The 21,603-nt window shown below is 32.7% G+C and overlaps 3 protein-coding genes across 4 annotated transcripts in view; 2 read left to right on the top strand and 1 right to left on the bottom strand.

The window, feature by feature from the left end:
* Positions 1-2,610, top strand: part of LOC132747885 (Fanconi anemia group J protein homolog) — a 66,129-nt gene extending 63,519 nt beyond the window's left edge. The window contains exons 27-29 of the mRNA XM_060737415.1: positions 627-1,112; positions 1,756-1,967; positions 2,563-2,610. Coding sequence (XP_060593398.1) covers positions 627-1,112; positions 1,756-1,967; positions 2,563-2,610 — 746 coding nt within the window. The remainder of the gene's footprint in view (positions 1-626; positions 1,113-1,755; positions 1,968-2,562) is intronic.
* A 163-nt stretch (positions 2,611-2,773) lies between these two features.
* LOC132747874 (uncharacterized) lies at positions 2,774-11,270 on the top strand. Its single transcript, XM_060737405.1, has 6 exons — positions 2,774-3,107; positions 3,535-3,689; positions 4,327-4,519; positions 4,919-5,058; positions 9,918-9,989; positions 11,115-11,270. The coding sequence occupies exons 1-6, from the start codon at positions 2,864-2,866 to the stop codon at positions 11,268-11,270; spliced, it is 960 nt and encodes a 319-aa protein (XP_060593388.1). The 5' UTR covers positions 2,774-2,863.
* Positions 11,271-12,799: 1,529 nt separating this feature from the next.
* The window catches only part of LOC132747915 (E3 ubiquitin-protein ligase TRIM71-like), a 56,460-nt gene continuing 47,656 nt past the window's right edge, over positions 12,800-21,603 (bottom strand). The window contains exons 1-2 of one of the 2 annotated variants that reach the window (XM_060737449.1): positions 15,942-16,068; positions 12,801-15,375 (exon numbers count right to left, since the gene is read on the bottom strand). In XM_060737449.1, the coding sequence (XP_060593432.1) occupies positions 13,601-15,367 (1,767 nt within the window). In that variant the 5' untranslated portion in view covers positions 15,368-15,375; positions 15,942-16,068 and the 3' untranslated portion in view covers positions 12,801-13,600. Of the gene's footprint in view, positions 15,376-15,941; positions 16,069-21,603 lie in introns of those variants that run through there. The other variant, XM_060737457.1, reaches the window with a different exon arrangement.

The raw sequence follows: 21,603 nt of genomic DNA, 5'->3' as shown, positions 1-21,603 counted from the left end.
TACCGACAGCTCTTGTTATATCATGAACTTGATTTATTGAAAATGACAAAAATTAGTTTACATTATTCGATTCCCATTAAAAATAGCAGTAATTTATCTTTGAAAATTTAAAGGGACTCAACTTCATTTTTTGGGACATGACAGGACTAAAATTTCTTTTTTCGTAATTAATGTTCCATTTGATGTAGGTCTTGACCAATAACTTTTTTCACTTACTCTATTGTTTTTCACTTACTCTATTGTTTTTTTCTTCAATGTATTGATTCTAATTGTGAAAAATGACTCTAATCTGGCTAAGAATAGCACAAAAATGTGCTTTTCAATTGATATATTTCTAAATTATTTTTTGCATATCTTTCTGTTTTATGTGCCTCAGCTGATCTATGTAAGAAATTTAAATTTTGTGTCTTTAGAGTTTTGGACCTGAGTGGAGTTCATTTAAAGTTTAAATCAAAGTTCTTTTAAGCTTTTCTGTTTCTCTTGATACAATGAAATTTTGCAGACAAATCGTATTTAGTAGTTAATGCTTCTGAAACCTTACACAAGATATTTTTAGAATGTTCAGATTTTTACTGAACATTTTAAAAAAACATGAATCTTATTATTTGCTGTTTTATGTGATTTAGGCAATCAGCAGATGCCCGCCCAGATGCTATCAATGGTTCCTCCAATTGTACCCTTAACACAAGCTGCAGGTCAACAAGTGGTATTGAACATGCCTGGAACCGGTCAGCATCAAACTGTTTTACTGACAATGCCCCAACTTCCAGTGCAGGGAACCAACTTGCCACAGTCTGCCACTATTCCGGGAACCAGTCTAAAATCTAATTTCAGGGGAGGTAATCAGCTGGACAAAACAAATTCAACAGATGGCATAAAATCAGAAAATGTGTCTAAAGAAGAAAAGAAAGCAGATATAGTGTTCACTCTTGGGTCAAGCACACTTAGTGCAGAAGAACAACTGAAGAAATTTGTTAGTTCAAGTCAAGCTCCAAGAAATCAGGCCTATTATGTTGTTGTTAATAAAGGGGAAACAAATGAGAGGGCATTCTTTATTGAACCAAACAAAAAAGGAAAATCTAAACCTAACACAGAAAAGAAAATTGAAGCAGGTAATAACATGTTATTTGTTGTTTTTTTTATGTAATATGTACACTAAAGGTATCTTATTTTGTGTTTGTATTTTGAGTACTTTAAGACTGTAGGTGTGACTTTAGACATATTTATCTGCATGTATATACCATCAATACCTATGTTAAGTTTTGGTAATAATCCACTGTTTTCTTCAAAGATTTATCTGTTACAGACAAATTTGCATTTGGATCTGTATTCTCCACCCTCCTATGAAAATTTGTTTTTACCTTTTTTGTCTGGTATTAGATGATTGTAGCAAATGAATTTTACTCTTTTATAAAGGTTCTAATATTGCAATATAAAAAAAACGATTGTCTTTTCTGTCCACTTATGTTGGATAGTAAATTTGATTGTGGAGTTGGAATAAGAATAAATTAATGTCTAAACTAGACTTTAAATTTATGGATGTGTGCACATTGTGTTTTGTTATGTTATTGAGGGGCGTATGTGACCTATTTTTCAAAGCTGAAACAATTGCCAAAAAGTGTAAATTCAAGCACTGATTGTAAAATACCTTATACTTAAAAGTGATAAGAAATGATGATATCTTCAATATCTTATTTAATTGGACTGACATGAGGTATTTGTTGACATTTGTTGATGTACTGATGCTATTTCCAGAGAAAACTGATGACAGTCTAGTTAAAACACTAGATACAGTCAAAACAGAGGAGGACAAAAAACCAGTCAAGGTAGAACAGGAAGTGGTAGTGCCTGATTCTTCTACAGGAGATCCAGAACCTCAGAACAAGTTCCTAAAATTTTGCCAGCTTCCAAAAACCCCAGCTAAAGTCCCTGTGGCAGCTGTTACACCTCAGAGACAAACTGACCAGGTTTTTAATTAATCACATTAATGAATTCCAGAAATATTAAGATCAAACAAACTGAAATTAAAAGCTGCAGTTCAAAGATCACATTCTCATTTTATGTTTAGATCTGTTGCAATGATTTATTTACACTTATCTCTATCAAGTATAATTGACTGATTATGAAAAATACTGAGATTAACATGATTGTGGTTTTGTTTTTGTCTCCTACAATATTAACTAACCATGACTCTTTGAGTAATGCAAGATTGATGGCTCTACTCAGCTTTTGTGTTCCTCCTATTGTAGACAAAAGTTCGCTACATGTCCTAAAACCCAATAAAATTAATGAAAGTGTTAGGCCTAGAAATAGATGTATAGATTGTTGTAGTGGAGACAGGGCTCCTTTTATATATCCCCATTCCTATCTGTCAATAAACATTTATACTTGCATAAAATTTAAAAACACAGATGTACATATTGCCCCACTTTTTGTGGTGCTCTTGTTAACAGCAGAGTTACCCTTGTAGACTGTTTAATAATATTTTTATTCTGTGTGTAAGAGGATTTATCAAAAGGAAAACATGTAAAAGTTTTGTTAAGATATTGTTACTGTTTTTAGGAAATCAAAACAGAAACTGTTGACTCTGTGAAAAATAGAACCAGGTAGTCTCCAACAAACTCTGTCAAAAACTTTCACAAAATCCTCAAACTACATCAACCACTAGACAGGTGCAGCCAACATGGTACATCACCTGTACTCTTTGAAGATGGCCAGACAGATGGACTAGCTTACTGAGTGTGTAGACAAAACAAATAACCTTGCTGAATTAGATAAAGAACATAGCACAAAGAAGAAACCAATTTTCAAGAAAAGGAATTCACTTTCTACAAAAACACAAAAATCTGAGATTGAGGATTGTATGGGAACATCAACAGATGGAGATAGTAATATTGATAAAGTAAATAATGATAAAGATAATGCTGATGATTTTAAAGAAGAGAGTAATGGTGGAAGAAGGACTAAGCCTACAACAAGAGGAAAGGTAGATATGTCAGTGGTAGATAAAGTTCAACAGGGTAGAAAGAAGTCAGATGATGTTCTACAAGAAGCAAAAGATAAGAAGAATGTTGGGGAGGAATTATTAGATGGGGAATCGGCTTCAGGTGATTATTTTATTCATGTTTTTTATCATATATTAGTCTTACATCATTAAATGTCATTATCTAGTAAATGTTTAACATTTTGTTATGAAAGCTACCTAGAATCAAAACTATTGTACATATACATTGCACTTATAATAAAAAAGTCAAAAATACCAATATACAGTATTCTTAAAGGAACTCAACTGAGTTCCAAAGAATGTTTTTTCAGTTTGAACAGCTGTAAACAATATGTTGTGCAAAGTCATGTTACAGGGCAGTGATTTTTCAACTTTTTAACAGAAGTTTTCTTTTAAATCATGCATTTTTCCCAATATCTCCACAAAATCTTAAATTTTCCAAAAAAATAAATTGCTAACCTGATGTTCTTCATCAGCATTGTTCTTCTCTTATTATTACATATGTTTAACAAGTGTTTGTCTTTATAAAGGTAATGATGTGAATTCGGACGAGGAGTTTCTCAATACACGAAGACGTGGTGGAAGAAAACGTAAATCAACAAGTAAGTTTCAAGAGTGGTCAAAGCGGTCAAGAAAAGGTGTCACATATGAAGATAATGAAAACATTGATGAAAAAGAAAATAAGGTAAAATACTTCATGCACGAAGATATAATAGTAAATTCTTTACTTTTACTTAATGAATAACTTTATAAGTGGATATTTCTGCATGTCGAAAAGCTTGCAAATTAAAAACTCAAGAATTTTTGCGTGAGGAAATATTAACGTATCATGCAAAAAGTGTAGCATTTTATGACAGGTTGTTTGATATAATGTAAGTCATTTTCGTCAATTCGCAAAATTCGCAAATATTGCCATCTGCTAACTTTACCACATATACAATACATGTCAAGTAGTGTGTAGAAGAGGGAAGGATTCATTAAGATTGTCACTTGCAGTGGTTGATTTGATGCTAAGAATCTTGCCAGATGAAGTTTTTCGTGTGAAGGAGAAGTCCATATTCATCTAGCATCCTGAAGGTCTTCTTTCTCTTCGGTGCCTAAATAAACAATTAAAGCACAGTGTCTAGGGTCTGCTGCAATTTAAAATGGTGAAAAGGGCCCAAGGAAGTGAATAGTGCTTAAATAGATATTTTCCTTTTCCCACCTCTACCTGCAGAAGAAGAATACGTTTATAATTTTATATATATAAAAAAACCAAACAAACTTCTAAATTAATGTTTCTATTGCTGTTAATTGTTTGCTTCATATTTCCTATCTTTCAGGCCAAAAACCAGTGTTTGTCATGTGTAAAATGTGGTAAACAGTTGTTACCACTAGGCCAGCATGAGAAGCAGAAAAAACATCCAGAATTCCTGTCTTGTGTTTTCAAGAAGAACACAGAGTTGATATACTTTCCCAACTTGAAGACCAAGGATTGCCAATTAGAAACAGTTGAATCTGAAACAAATAACAAAGGTAATTAACATGTACTTGCTTGTCTAATTAACTATAAAAAAGTAACTTTGCATTTGAATGTTAAATTGTTCTTGGAATGAAAAGGATTTTTCCAATACCTTTATTGTTGAAGATTGAACATAGAGGAGATTGAACACAACTGTAGGGGTCTTAGTTGCCGAGTGGTTAAGGTCATTGATATCAAAGCACTTGCCACTCGCGGCAAAGGGTTCGAATACAGTTACAGACTTTAGATTCTTTGTGAGGAAGCTATCCAGCTAGCTTACGGAACTTAAGTTTCTATTTACAAAACAAACCATTTTGGTGATCACCAGTTCTGGTGAAACAACATTAAATATTCTTATTCCCCAATGCTAGTCTTTACTAACATATTGATTGTATACATTTTATAATTTGCAGGTTTATTGTTGAACAGTGTATATGACGAGACATTAGGATGTTGTATACAGTACTTGCAATGTAGACAATGTAAGAATGATACAGTGATTGGAGCTAGAGTTCTGCTGGCAGATTCTACCTCACTGTATACAGCTGGACAGGTACTTGTCTTATTTTATATCAAAAACAAAATCCTTACTGGACAAAGTCTTGTTTTTTGGCAAGATTCTTTATAATTTTATACCTTTTTAGTTTAAGTGTGATACGAATTGACATCTAATGTTTGGAAGTTATTGAGATAGCCGATGGAGTGTCGGTGGTTGTTCTACTTATGTGCCTGCTGATATCTGAAATAATGGGTGGAGGGATGTCCTGAGGACTTCCTCCATCAGTAAAGCTGGAAAGTCACCATGACCCTTAAAGTAATGGTGCAACTTAAAACCAAACAAACACCAAATTAAACAAAACAGAACAGACCTCTATCACCGGTGTAAATACATAAGTTAAAAGTGCTTTTCATAGAGTCAAAGTCCTACTGATAAGTACAGACACGGTCCCTACCTTACAGAATGTTGATAGTTCTACTTGTGTGCCCTTTTGTGCATGAAATAATGTGCAGAGGGACGACCGAGGCCTTTCACCACCAGTAGTAAAAAATAGAGTATCGTCATTAGACCTTTACAGTGTGTAATGTAAAAACCCTACCATAACAGATAAACACAGTCCATTTCTATTTCATGAAAGCATAAGGAATGAAAATAATTATTTCTAATTAATACTTATTTCTAATTAATACTTATCTTATTTCAGACTTGGATCCTGTCATCAGCTGCTAAGTTATGATGTGGATATTTCACTTCTTCCAAAATAATCTTGTCATTATGACAGACTGGTGCTACCATTTTCAGACTTAAAAGGACTGTGATAAAAGAGAAGTCTGACTTTTGATCTGCCTTTAAGCGTTTAACTTGCCCGAAGTTCTAGTCACCCTAAACATCCTTATTTTTCGTGAAAGAAATATGTTAAACCTTTAACAAACCACAAGAGGGAAAATTATTAGCCTTTCCCACAAGTATAGAGCTAGACCAGCCTCTATATCTATGCAGTCTTGACAACAGGATTCAAAAAAAAAAAAAAAAATAATAAACTATTGGTAAATCAAATTAATTTTTTTAAAAATGGTATATTGATACATTTGAAATCCCTTTAAACTTTAAAATAGACTGTTCCAAACTCACAGCAGGGCAAATCCATTACAAAAAACTTCAAAGAGGTTAACCAAGTCTTGAAAGAATTTACGGAGGGAAGTCAATATCCTCTATAACAGAATCAAAGTAAAAACCCAAGCAAAGTTTGATATAAATTTTATCACATATGGAGCATGTCATTAAGAAAATTTATGATAATTATTCATTGCATGTTATTACTATTATGATATTATAAAACTTGAAGTTACCCCCCCCCTGAATTGGTTGTGAGATGTATTTTTTGATCTGACACTGTGTTCAATGCGCAAAAACTTGCAAAGTTTTGAATTTTTTAAAAAGTTCTTTGTAAATAAATGAATTAATTACATAATTATATTTAATTACAGTATGTGAATTATTTTTGGGTTTTATAAGTTTTTACAAAGAAAATTTTTCCTGTTTTTGATTAAAAATAGAGAAAAAATTCGGGAAACAGTTAAAAAATATTTTAAAATTTAAAGAAAATCAATTCTTTTTTGGTGAAGTTAAAGAAAATACCCAAAAAATTTTAAAACCCAAAAACGTTTTTAAAAACATTTTTAAAAATTTTGGTGAAATTTGTATTTTTAAACCTTGCGGGTTTTTGTTTTATTTTTAAATAAAATTGACAAAAATTTTTTTTAAAAGTTGAAGATTGTTAGTTAACAGGTTACTTTAAAAAACGTCCCTGGTAAAAATTAAAACAAAAACATTTTCCCATGATAAATAGAAAATTTTTAAAAGTTTTTCCCCCATAAAAATACAGATTTTTTTTCAATGAAATGTTTTTAGTTAAAAACGGGGAAAAAAGTTTTTTCTTTAAAAGTTGTGAATGCTAAAATATATTCTGTGTAACATTCTCCTGTGTATTGTTGTTTTAATGAGCATTTATACTAATTTATCTTCTGGTAAAAAGTATAATATATTTTTATGTTATTTTTTTTAATGTTGTTCTTTCATCCAATGTCTTAATCACATTTTGAATTATTGATATATTTCTATCAAATCATCATTTATACTTGTGTATACATTATGCCATAAGGAATATTAAAGAACAATTACCTCAAATCTAGTGTACATTTAGTAAGAGAAGCGACCCTTGTTTGTAAGGCCAACATATATTTTTGAAGGTGCATACATGAAAAATATTTGGAATCTGAGTATTTGTGTCAGTATTTTCTGTGTAATTGTTATATTATGAGGAATGTGGCCAGTGTCCAGAACTATACTTTGTTTTGTTGTAATGTGCAATGTATATTTCTTTGTTTGAAAGAGGTGATAAAAAGGATGCTTTCAAATAAGAGTGTTTGTTCTTTTTATACGCCCGTTTCCAAAACGAATCATGTAGGAACGCCCCGGGCGATCTGCCGGGCGGCGTCCAATATTTTCCGGAGCATTTCATCTACACACAGGGAGGGATTTTATAAAACTACATGTACATAGAAATGTGTACCACTATGAGAAGCTGTGACGCGGGCATACACCAGGTCTCTAGTTTAGAAGTGAAGGAAACACTTAGAGCTCATTGAAAAACGCTTGTCCGAAGCAAAACTCGTACATGCATTGAGGAATTTCAATATAACTTGCACACATAGAGGTAGAAGTTTAAGTTAAATAGGAAGATTTGTATAAGGCCCATTTAGAATCTAGCTATCATTTATTTAGGGATTGTATCATAAATGGTCATTACTACGGCTGTGATACTTGTAATTGCGGTAATATTTGCAATGTCAAGGTAAAAAAAATTGATAAAATATACAGATTTTTTCCCGAACATATCTCCTACACGCATGGAGAAGTTCTAATAAAACTTCATAGAAATGTTCACCACTATGAGCAGCAGTGACACATGCATGAACAAGGTCTTTAGGTTAAAGATTAAGGTCCCTTTTGCTTTTATAGTTAATTGAACAATGCTTGTTCGGAGCAAATCTACATTCATCAGAGGATTTTAATTTAACTTAGCACAAATGTTCAACATTGTGAGGCTAAGTATTGCGCACAGGTCCCTGCTACCAAAGTCAAGGTCACATAGAAAGGTCAAGGTTAAGATGTAAAGAGAAGATGTGTACCATTTAGTCATCATTTATTGATGGGTTGTAACTCAAATGATAACTATCATGATTACAAGTTTGACACATGTAATTCAGGTTAATATCTGCAAGGTCAAGGGCACTAGAGATGATAAAATATCCACATATTGCCCGGAGCATATCTCCTATATGCATATCTATAATGCCCACAACTCAGTAAAAAGCTTTTGTGACGGGCGTATTTTACGACAATGTTAATACTATGGAAACAATAGGTAACATTAAATTTTCTTTGATGCTATACAGTTAGCTCTAACGTGACTTCTTTTTCTCTTACGTGACTATACGAACACGAGAGTGAACAAAAGAGTAGCCAATTAAATATCAAAATTTGAGGACGCCTGTCTGTCCTCCATCACAAAACATATCCGGACTACCTTTCAAAAACTGCTGCTGCAATTTAATCCAGACTTACTTAGTGCATGACTTTGTTATAGCAAATTATGTCTCAATTACATAAGGTTTTAGTTCGATGATGTTCAAAAATATTTGGACCCAGTCGGATTAATGTCTCTATAAACACTTCTCTATATTATATTGCTACTTTGGCGAAATTTAGTTTGAAATAAACTTTAAATGCTTACTTCAGTGTTATTCGTTTTTGAAATAGATACTGTCAGCCCATTTGGGATATTTTGTGCACATAAAATTAGGTTCATTGGCTAGACGAGGGGCAGTCGAATAGGAAGTTTAGAATCTTTGGAAAATTTTGAGCAGCATTTAAGGGTAAACATTTGCATTTTTGCCTATGGAACTGTCAGTTCTTTTGCCAAAAATAAATAAATATATAAATAAGATAAATGAATTAACCTTAACATTGACAGTTCAACTTTATATATTTAAGACAGTTTTGTTTAGTTTCATAACTTAATACAATGTATTTTGCCACTGCTTTTTGCTGAGTAGGTTTCAAAGACAAATTTGCTATGCATGTATTTTAAAATCTTCACAGGGTTGGTGAATTAATGCCCTTATTGTTGATATTGAAGTATGAAATGCTATCATGACTTTTGTGTCATTTTTGTCTTAACAACCAAATAAGATAAAGAGAACATCGTGCTTTGTTTGATGTCAATTTGAGCTGAAATTAACAATATATTTGTGATTGTTTCGACAGTTTCATTATAACTAATAATCGATTCAGACAATAAATTAGGATAAAATATATAAACTGCCTTAAATATAAAGACTGTCCTACTTCTTACACCACTTGGATGTAACCGATAAATCCTGAAGGATATTTATAGCCATTCCTTTAAATAACTGTTTACTCATGTGAAGTAAAATATAAACAATATACATATAAACTTTGAGCTAGATGAAGTTATTCTTTACATGCACACTCACCATTTTAACTTAAATGGGTTTAATGCCCTAAAACGATGACAAAGGTGCATCCATGACCGAGTGTATAAGGTCATTGACTTGCCCCTCACTGTTATGGGTTCAAATCCCGACAATGGCTTTGGATTTATTTTTATTTCAGGAAGCTATCCAGCAAGCTTACGGAACATCGGTGATTCTACTCAGATATTCCTTCGCGCCTGAATAATACACAGAGTGGCACCTTGGGGGGGGGGCTTCCTCCAACAATAAAGCTGGAAAGTTGTCATATTTGACTTATACTTTGTCAGACATAAAAAATCCAAAAGAAAACAAAAATGCAAAATGTAATGTAAAATTATGTTGATTATTTCATAGAAAGTTCCACATGGCGTCTTGTGTTTCTTGCCGTCCTACAATTTACTTGAGAAATTTAATGAAAGGCGAAGGGTAAATATTTTCATTAATTTCTTTTCAGTTTTTTCATTTTCATACCAAACACACATATGTGAATAATTTGTTGATTTTTTTTCAGCGTGAACTTAATGATTTGTGAAATTTGATTCTATGATTCCATAAATTTTGTATTATGTGAAATTACTAATAATTTTTTGAAGTTACTTATAGTCGATTTTAATGTTGTGTGAACTGTGAAATTTATTATTGTAAAAAGTTTTATTTTAGATGTCACATTATTTATTCTTAAAATTGTTATACCTGTTCCTTTAGTTACATTGAATAATTCTTATATTTTTGCATCTAAAACTAAATCAATAGAAATGACTTTGACATATCGTTGGTATTTTACTGTCAATCAATACTCGATACACATTTAAAATATGGAAAAATGGATACTTTTTATTTAATAAATGTATTTAATGTCTAGAAATTATGAAAATTTACATAAACAGAATCAGGTGATCCGTGTCTAAAACTATGCTGTTGTTTAGTATAGGACATGTCTATGTAATGATGTCAAAAAATGGTTTGGGTGTGGGGGGGGATCATGGGCTTAAAAACAAGACACATCATAACTGTATGAACAGAACAAGTATTTTACTAAATCATAGAAACAGATATCAAAATGAATCATAGACAAGTAATTTCAAGTAATTATTGATATGTCTGTGCATTGCAGATATTTGCCATTCCATAACGATATATTGTCGATATGCTTTGATAACGCTTTAAGATGTGATGTAACTGATCATACAAAATACGCTGGGCTGCGTTTCACAAAAAGTCATAAGTGTATCTTAAGTTCTAGAGTTATGACAAACTATAGGACTAAGACCGTTTCAATTAATATTTTTATCTTAAGTAAAAATTTTAGGCTTTTATTTAAGTAATTCTCCTTAGAAATGGTAAAAAATGCAATGCCATGCTTTCCGATTTTCTATTTGTAATGATTATAAGCAATTGAGCATAGATATTTAGAAATGATTGAGAATTCTTAACATAGGAGTCATAAGTAAGGATATTTTCTTTGAAAAGAAAATTGTCTCAGTTTTGGTCTTAAGACATATTTTAGACTTAGGACTTTCCATGAAACGCAACCCATGTTTACATTAACAGTTTACGGGATTATGGAATAAATTGTCAAGTCGTAAACGTGTAATGGCAGAATCTAGAGCAGCTGATAGGGAAGATTTTGATGGAATGATGAAAGCATTCTATGAGGTTGTCAAGGGAGATCTATATAACCCTTATCCAAAAGTAATTTGTTCCTGACTCTGCTTTATTTGTTATTATGGACCTGTCCTGTTGGAAACCTTTTAACAGTCCATTGTTATTTTAGGGGGGTTCAGTATGTATAAAATTTTAATTTAGAATAATTCAAAATCATTATTATCGGTGGGGCACTAATTTTCGTGTCTTGTAGATACGTCCACGAATTTAAGATCCAACAAAATTAATTTCATTTTATCTGCTGTAAGATTATTTTACATCGCATTGTATACATTTTACCTTTTGAAAAAATAGACAATCAACGAATTTAAGAACCCACAAATGTTCTTTGTAACAAAACCAAGAATATTTTAATTCCTACTAAATCATATTTTAATTCCTACTAAATAAAGTCAATTTAAAATAGTGCGTGGACAGCTTTGAACTCGTTTTTATAATGATTTTGACTGAACGATAATCCTTTGTGAAGTTAGAAAAAACCTGGTAAGATTCTTACATTCAATTACTTTAAACTTCACACATAACTTAATGATCATATCATATGGTGACTGTTCTAAAATAATAACTGTAGCTGAATTATAGCCCTTTGTAAAACTAGAAAATTCCAGGTTCAAGTTAAGCATGCAAGATCAATAACGAATATATTTACTTGACTCCACTTCCCCTTATTGTGATAAAAAGCCCAGAACCAACTTAAAGAGATGAGAAGTCTCATGAAAATGACCTTCACATTGTTTTTATATGAGTTATAATTCAAACAATGATAAAACCGATAATGATATTGAAGTGTTAGATGCATATTTGACAGTGCCCTCTAAAACTTTAGATAAGTTTTAAAACTTTATTATATTCTAGACAAAAATACAAAAATAGTTTACCATCTTGTTGTAAAAATAATGACAATTAAAGTTAAAATTTTGTAACAGTTATATGGAACAACAAAAACAAACATGTCTTCATCGACTAAAGAATAAATATACTTATGAGTTATTTCATCTTTTTTTAAGTTGTAAAAAAACCATTGTTTTTTTTTTAAATAATGAACAAAAGTAAACAAAGAAAGGCACATTTTAAAAAGAAAATGTTGGTTAATTAAAACAAGTATGAAATAGAAAGTGAAATACATTTTGTATTAATTTTGTTAATATTATTGCTTTATCTTCAATAATCACATTGAACATATGTGCAAAAAACAAGAACAACAAAAAACATAGAGATCATGAATATATACATTTTTAAGCTGTAAAACAACCTTAATTTCACTATTATTTTAAACTGCAAATATATTTTTTCTTTTGAAAAATGAAAAAGAAACCCATAATCTGACCCCAAGAAAGTATCACAAATTGAAAAATAACGCCCTCTCCCACCAAGGTTTTATTTTGTAAAAACATTACTTTTGTGCATCTATACATATATGAAACGTGTCACGACAAAACCAACATAATGGGTTTGCGACCAGCATGGATCCAGACCAGCCTGTGCACCCGCGCAGTCTGATCAGGGTCCATGCTGTTTACTTACCAATTCTATTACAAGTAGAGAAACTGATAGCGAACAGCATGGATCCTGATCAGACTGCGCAGATGCGCAGGCTGGTCTGGATCCATGCTGGTCGCAAACCCATTATGTTGGGTTTGTCGTGACTGACGCGGCTCATATAGAGATCAACACTTTTTTACATTTTTCTCTGAAAAATTGTATGCTGGTGATTTTGAATGCTAGTGATCACGAATATTAATGATAGTGAATGCTGGTTATATTGAATGCTGGTGATCTTGAATACTGGTGATCTTGAATACTGATGATATTGAATGCTGGTGATATTGAATGCTGGTGAATTTGGATGTTGATGATCTTGAATACTTGTGATTTTGAATACTTGTGATCTTGAATGCTGGTGACCTTGAATACTGGTGATCTTGAATGTTATTGATATTGAATACTGGTGATCTTGAATGCTGGTGATCTTGAATATTCTTAATCTTAAATACATGTGATCTAACAAGCTTGTTTCTTTAATGCTATCGATATTGAATGCTGGTGATCTTAAAATATTGTGATCTTCAATGATGGTGATCTTAAAATATTGTGATCTTCAATGCTGGTGATCTTGAATGCTGGTGATATTGAATACTGGTGATCTTGAATGCTGGTGATCTTGAATACTGTTGATATTGAATGCTGGTGATCTTGAATACTGTTGATATTGAATGCTGGTGATCTTGAATACTGTTGATATTGAATGCTGGTAATCTTAAAAGCTTGTGATATGGAATGCTGGTGATTTTGAATGCTGCTTGATCAGATGTTCTTAACCTAATAGTAGTGTTTTGTCAAACCTTGAATGCATCAATTGTCATTTCTTGGTTCTACACCACTTTATACAGTTTAATATGATTGTCTCTCTCTCTAGATAAAATTGTGCGTGAGCTTACACATAGTGTACTGGTTTCAGGACACCAACATACAGCTTGAGGATCCTCTACATTCTCCAGTATAGTTGTCCTGTCTTTACAATCACCACTTACTCTATATATACATTTACACCAGTCATCACTCACAAAGAAGGACCCGTCATCTAATAGTGAGATATCGAATGGTCTTTTAATGTCTACATTCCTTCCTATCAACTCTCCCTGCCAATTAAACCATATAACTTCTTTTTTGCCTACATCAGATATATAGATTGAATGGCTGTTTGTGGTGACGTAATTAGGGTTACTGAAAATACTGTCACCATTGGAATCTTTCTCAACTTCAATTTTCAAATTACCTTTCAAGTCCATGATTTGGAGTTTAGCAGGATATGTAAATGCAACTGCAAGTTTCCCCAGATGATGGCTTATTCCACAGCAATCTCCATCTACTTTCAGTTTGTTTTTCAGTGAGAAAGACTTTGAGGAGAAGGAAATGAACTGTATTGTTTTAATGCCTGGTAATGTAACAGCAAGTGTATCTCTGGTCACTATGGTGATATCCCAGGGCTGTGATTTGAGCAGTAGTTGTTTGATTGCTCCACTGTTTATATCTATCATTTTAATTGAGGAATTATTGTTATCTGCTACAAATAATTGGTTCTTAGGAGCGACAGTGATACCAGTAATCCAGCAATATTCTTTATCTGAGGAAGTTTGAGCATCAATGTTTCTGGTGGTAGACATTTTCATCGGTACAGCAGCCTTATTCTTTGGTTGAGCTAGTTGCTTCAGTTCCTTTTTTCTCAATGTACCAATTGATTTCTCATTCTGAAGGAGTTTTTTCATTGCTTGATTTGGTTTAAAGATGTATTCGTAAATATCATCGCTTGTTTGTAGTTGTGTTGTGATTTTGGCATAATCTAGAATCAGTTGCTGAGCTATTTTAAGATCTATAAATAGATGGTCAGTTTTCTTGTCGGTGTTTAAAGTATCAGCTGATGCTTGGAGAGATTTGTTGATCTCATCACATGTAGTTTCTGTTGTTTTCAACTTTTTGTTGTTGTCATGTTGAATTGTTATAGCAGTATTCTTAACCTCCATTTCTAGTTCATCTAATCTCTTGTTTATCTCTGTCCTAAAGTTCGCTATTTCTACTATAGCATCTTTCAGAGAAATTGTTGATTTATCAACTCTTTGTTTCAAATCTTTTGTAATCTGGCCGCATTCCTCTGTTAATTTGCCAATATCTTTTAGTGTTTCTTTGAACTCAGTACTGCCTAAAATCTGTCCTGATATATCAGGTATGTAGTCCACATGGCAGGATGTTGTTGGGTGTTCAAGGGTCACACAAACATTACATAGGAGTACATTATGGTCATGACAGTAAAACTTTATCACTTCATTTGTATGTTTTGTACAAGGCTTTGCTGAATCACCATCCAGTGGGCCTGAAGTAGATTTTAATGATTTATTGAGGTCTTGTTTATGTGGCATGTGATCTTTGTCTAGAAGTTGGTGATGGCGTAGTGGTTTTGGTCGTCTGTGAGTGTTAAAGCAAGTTTGACATAAATGTACCTCACAATCCACACAGTAACCAAAGGCAGGTAGTCTGATGTCATCTTTGTCACATTGTTCACAGAAAATGTTAAAATCTTCAGCACCACCTCGAGATAGTGTAGATGAGAGTTTTTGAGATGACTTTTTACCAGGTACAGCCATAATGTAACCTAAAATAGAAAATAGTAGTTTATCGAAGTGTTCATCAGTGGCTTTATGTTCATAATGAATAAAGAAACTTGAAAGAATATAATTTTCTGTCTAATTCTTGCTGTAAATTCATTTTTTTCATGGACATGACATTTTGTGGTTTAATCTAAATGTGAACAAAATGACTTCCAACAGTTCAAATTGTCATCATTATACATTTACTTTGTGCATGACTAAATACTTTTAAAGTAAGGATACCAAACCAATAAAAAAGCAAATGTGAGCCTCTGTTTTCAGAACTGTCCATTATTAAATTTTGGGATATCAAGATTCTTAGAAAAGTCAGTTTTAGCCCAGTAGCAAAAGCTTATCACTTTAGTTCTGTTAAAATTGAATCATGTATAATAGGCACATCACTGTTGGCACACCAAACGCAACAAAATAACTAATAATTCAGTTTGAGTTGTGGGTGGGGCTCAGAAAATGTCTCTCAAGGTTATTCATGTTAAATCATTTTAGAATAATATACTATAAGTACATAGTAAACTTTAAGTTATAAACATAGATATTGAGTAAATTTACTCACCAGTGATTTATTCTTCTTATTAGGATATTGAAAAAAAATGTCCTCTTAAGTTCTGATCTGACAAGTCAATTCCTGTCTACTCAATGGTATGTTTACTTGTAAAGATAAATTTATAAAATGATATCATGTTACACCTACACTAGATAGTCAATACATTTGTAGATAAGGCTCTTGTTATCTTTTTAGAATGTTTACGGTAGTAATTTCCCTTAAAGGCCAAACCAAATTTTTTGTGTGTTATGTGTTCATGTGTGTCTTTTGTACTTTTGTTATGGGTGATTGAACTGGTTTTGCAAGTTAAGTGATGGATGGTTGATTTTGGTATGCAAGTTATTTTTAGATGATTTGGTTCTGGAGTCTAATATTTCGTAATGACTGTCCACTCCCTGTCTCGCTTTCGAAGTGGAAACACATTCTTTGTATTTAAATTTATATCATTTATTTCTTTATAGAAATATTTGTATTTTCTATATTTATTTGAAATTAGATCTCATCTATTTAAAGCCTGGTATGTATATATCTATTTTAATTGTAATTGTGAAATGCTTATAATATATATATTGTAATTATTGTAATTGTGAAATATGCAATTCATGAATTTTTTCTATTGTATAACATTTCTCTTTGTTATTTGTATTATAACCTTTATATTTTGTTATAGGTTTCTTCTACACCTGAACAAATTTAGTAAGCACTACACACTGTTAATTTTACTGAAGTAACCCCCACTACTACATTACATTTGATTTAAAGCAGTAGTTTAAGGCTTCTATCTTTTCAACCTTCTTTCTTTGGTATTTAGGTTTTATAAATTGATTATTTAAACAAAATGAATAAAAATGCCTGCTTGTAAGAAATACAATAGATAAACTCAGTGATATAGCTGATTTAAAACATTATTTATGTAGCTCGTGGTTTGTTTATAAAATTATTTCTATAAAGTGGAAATATCACAATATGTTTGTATAGTATAAATGGGAAAGTTTTGAACGACATTTAAAGAGACCGTTTATCTTGATTTTTTTTATGTTCGTCTGTTTTGGCTGTTATCCAATAAGTTAGATACATAAAAGAATAAGGTAAACGATTTAAACAGCTCAAAAGGAGCGACCTATTAGCAACTGTATCTGTTTAAAACATTTATTGTTTCTTTATTAACGTCTCATTTACTACATTCCATTGATATGCGTTGATAGACTTGACGTTTTTTTTAATAGATTATCCATTCAGTGCCTGATCGTAAAACACCCCTTTTTGTCCTCCGCCTTTTCGAAGCAAAACGGGGGATAAAGAAATAGGCTCCGTCCGTCCGTCTGTCCGTCCGTCCGTCACCCTTTCGTGTCCAGTCCAGTCCATTGTCATTTATCAAAGGAATTTGAAATTACTTGGCACAAATATTTGTGATAATAAGACGATGTGTCATGCGCAACAACCAGTCCCCTACCTCTAGGATCAAGGTCGCACTTGTTCATTAAAGGTCAACATTTTTTATTTGAGGGTATATGTTGTGTCCGGTCCATAACTTTCTTATCCTTTTATGAATTTTGTAAACACTTGCCACAAATGTTCACAATAATGAGACGATGTGTCAAATGCAACAACCGGTCACCTACCTCCAAAGTCAAGGTCACACTTGGAGGTCAAAGATTAACATCTGTTACAGGATATATTTTGTGTCCGGTCAATAACTTTTTCAAAGATCAAAGGATTTTGAAAATACTTGGCACAAATAGTCACTATATTAAGACAATATGTCATGCGCAACACCTGCATCACTACCTCCAAGGTCAAGATCAAACTTAGATGTCACAAATTAACGGGTATATTTTGTGTCGGATCTAGAACTTCTTCATAGTTCAAATGATTTTGAAATAACTTGGCACAAAATGTCACAATAATAAGGTGATATTGTAGCGTGAACCGAGCTGTTGGTTATCTATTCTAGTTGCTACAAAATAAAATCACAATGTTCTCAAATAATCTTGACATTCTTAAATGCAAATTCTAGAGCGTCCCGCCGAGATTTTTTCGTCGATTTTTTTCCAGCTTTATTGGTGGAGGAAGACCCCAAGTGCCCCTTCGCGCATTATTTCAGGCACGAGCGGGCACCTGGGTAGAACCACCGACCTTCCGTAAGCCAGCTGGATGGCTTCCTCACATGAAAGATTTCGACCCGAGTGAGGATCGAACCTACAGCGGTGAGGGACCTGTGATCTCAAGTCAGCGACCTTAACCACTCGGCCACGGAGGCCCCTTGAATATTTTGAACTGCGAACGCTCTATTTATACTAGTGATTGAACAATCTCCGCAGTGAATAAAAACAATAATTTTGATTGGCTAATAAAAATAAAACGTTTCTTGATACTGATTCTAACAAAATCTTATAAGCGTCTGTTACTTAAAGTTATTTCTCTTATGAACTACTGTGATTAACAGATAAACAATTTCAAATATAAACACTTAGAAGGATACCATAAAGTTTTAACTGATTTTAACGTACAGATGATTAAAATACCTACTCTTCATACCATGATATATTTACAAATACATGATTATATTTTTCCAATACAAATGGCGAACTTATATAAAGGGGAGGCAATAAACTTACCCATCAAGTACGTTTCCGTCACAATATGTCAAGTACAACACTTGCAGCCCTACCTTCAAGGTCGAGGTCACACTTAGAGATCAAAGATTAACATAGTCTGTTATAGGGTATATTTTGTGTCCAGTCCATAACTTTTTCATAGATTTGAAGGGATTTGAAAAATACTTTGCACAAATAGTCACAATAATAAGACGATATGTCAGACGCAAAACATGGGTCCCTACCTCCAAGGTCACACTAAGAGGTCAAAGATTGACATAGTCTGTTATAGGGTATATTTTGTGTCCGATCTATAACTTCTTCATAGTTCAAGGGATTTTGAAAAAACTAATAGTTCCAATAATAAGACGATATGTCACGCACAACACCTGCACCCTACCTCCAAGGTAAAGGTCACACTTAGAGGTCAAAGCTTAACATAATAGATTTTTAAATTCCGTGTTTCATTTTATTTCTTAAATAAATTTATTGTTGCATTTGCAGATCTAGCATTGATCATTATGTCACGGTTCAGAACTGTTCACTATTTAGGGGAGAAGATGTGTAAGCGGCCGGATAGCTCAGTCGGTAGAGCCGCGGAACGGTATTCCGAGGGTCCCGGGTTCGAGTCCCGGTCAGGCTGCACATTTTTCTCACCCTGTGACATTTGGCGCCCAACGTGGGGCCGTGACTGATATAGCTCAGAGTTTAATTTACATTGCTCTGTAACTCTGTGAAATTCGAGGACTTTGATATAAATATTTCTATTGGTTTGCGCCAGAAATTGTTGCCTTCTTTATTTATTTATTTATCAAGGCGTATGTTTATGTCCTTACAGGTAATTGTTGTTATTCATTATGTTTCATTATCATGCATATTTCCATTGATCGTTTATGTATTTCGGATCTGTATTTATGCACTTTGATATAAATATTTCTATTGGTTTGCGCCAGAAATTGTTGTCTTGTTTATTTATTTATTTATCAAGGCGTATGTTTATGTCCTTACAGGCATAAACAGACCATTCCTACATTTGAAAAAGGACCATACGACATTGGTGGCCAGTGTGGATTTTTATGTTTGGATTGGTATTTTCATGGTACGAATTTATTTGGGACGAAACAACGAACACAGACGGTGACGTAGGGAATTCCCGACTCCAGCCAATCAGAACGGCTTATATATTTCTTGTTTACTTCCGGTGACCGGGTACTCCTAAGGAATTTCATGAAAAGTTTGAAAACAAACAAAAGTTCAACTAGCTAGTTATTTTTCTGTATTTTAAAGAGCTCTAACATTTAATTAATTAAAGGTACCTATTGTTATTTATACTTCAACATTGGATTATTCACTTCTTTGGACCATTTAGACGACAACTATATATTTGTGGACTTTGAACATTTGTAAACAAACAGTGTAATTTGTAAATTCTTTAAAATTATTCAGTGTTTACATATTTTGGATAAGTGTCTTTTTCAATTTAATTAGTATCAAGTGCCATTTTATTGTTATATTGTATAATGTAGATCTAGGTTGATTTTTTCATTTATCTATATTGAGTGGTGTAAAATCTTAATCAAGATCTACATGTGAAAATCAATTTGTTTTGAACCAGAGATATACATGTACTGGTATCGAAGCAGTATCCGTCGGCTAGTAGTATCCGATAATACGGTTATTTTTGTTTACTGCAACTCTTCAAAATTGAAGGTGAGTTTTTTTGAGAACGATATCATTCAAGGAAAACATTCGACAGAATTTCTTCAATATAAATTAAACATTTAATATATCGTTCTCACCTTTATATTTTACAAGCAGGTGTGTTTACATTTTTCGCATGAGGGATTTCACGTGCTACTGTTGCGCATGCGCAAAGGATAACTCCATTAGGCACAAATTAAGACAAGTTTGCCCCCTTTGCCAGCGAATACAGACGACATTTCCAAAGTCGCTAATAATCATTCAAATTTCATAATAGTTAATAAATATAAGCTAGAGCTATGTGTTGTTGACATTTTTAATCAACAAATCTTGAAATTTTTATGTCTATTCCCTGAATAAATCGATACGAAAAGCAAAATTGACAGAAATGGGAAACCCGCGGCAATTTTCTCCTAACCAAGGGAGGCAACACGTACTGTTTATTATAGTCTACAGTATATTCTAACAGTAGGTTGTTTCCCGTATAGAAGGCTATTTTTATTATGGGGCACCTCATGGGGTTTTTAGAATAATTTTACAGAATTTCTTATATATATTTTCGTACTCGAAATTAATGTGTTATGGATTCATGAATGCAATAATACTCGTGGTACAAGCATACGATATGTCCGTGAAATGTAAAAAGTCTAGTTTTGACCAATGACCGTGATAAAAAATTTAATGATTAACAAGTTTCCTTTTTTTTTTCTTCTTTTTCTTTTCTTTTGTTTTATATTTATTTGTACAAATGTTCACATAAAAAATGTCTGTATTCAAATAGACATTAAAATACGTACAGTTGTTTGACCGGTTCCGACACAGGCTTTCAACTTTCGCTGTCTGCATACAAATTAACAAATTGTTTCAAGACCAAATGTACTTGCTAGTAGATATTTGATTCCACTTCAAACCTTTTTTCTAATAAGAACACCGCTTCATTTAATCTGATTGTTTGCACCAGTTCCGGACGTTTACCTGTTCCGGTGCACATAACAAACCATTTGTAATATTACCAACAGACCATTTGTAATATTACCTACGAAGAGTACAAGAATAAGTACAGACCTGCCTTTGAACAATCTTATCACACACGGCAGCTTTACTAAACTTACGTGGCTCAGTTATGGCCGAGGGGAGTTCAGAAACGACGGCGATGTGTTTTGAAAAAAATAACATAAACGCAGACTCTGCTCTGTGTAAGATAAACTCTTGCGAACAAAATACAAGAACATTGCTGTAAATAAATTAGTTTGAACAAAATACAAACAATTGCTAAACGAAAGTGATTGACTTATAATGTACTGTTTGAACCACATATGATCGACCATTGATTAACTTTAACCATCGTGTGAACACAATCTTCGTACTTCTGT

Source organism: Ruditapes philippinarum, unplaced genomic scaffold (assembly GCF_026571515.1).
Source record: "Ruditapes philippinarum isolate M1 unplaced genomic scaffold, ASM2657151v2 ctg2311_1_1_1_1, whole genome shotgun sequence".
NCBI classification, from domain to species: domain Eukaryota; kingdom Metazoa; phylum Mollusca; class Bivalvia; order Venerida; family Veneridae; genus Ruditapes; species Ruditapes philippinarum.
The sequence above is the reverse complement of the archived record's forward strand: the minus strand, read 5'-3'. Positions and strand labels throughout refer to the sequence as shown.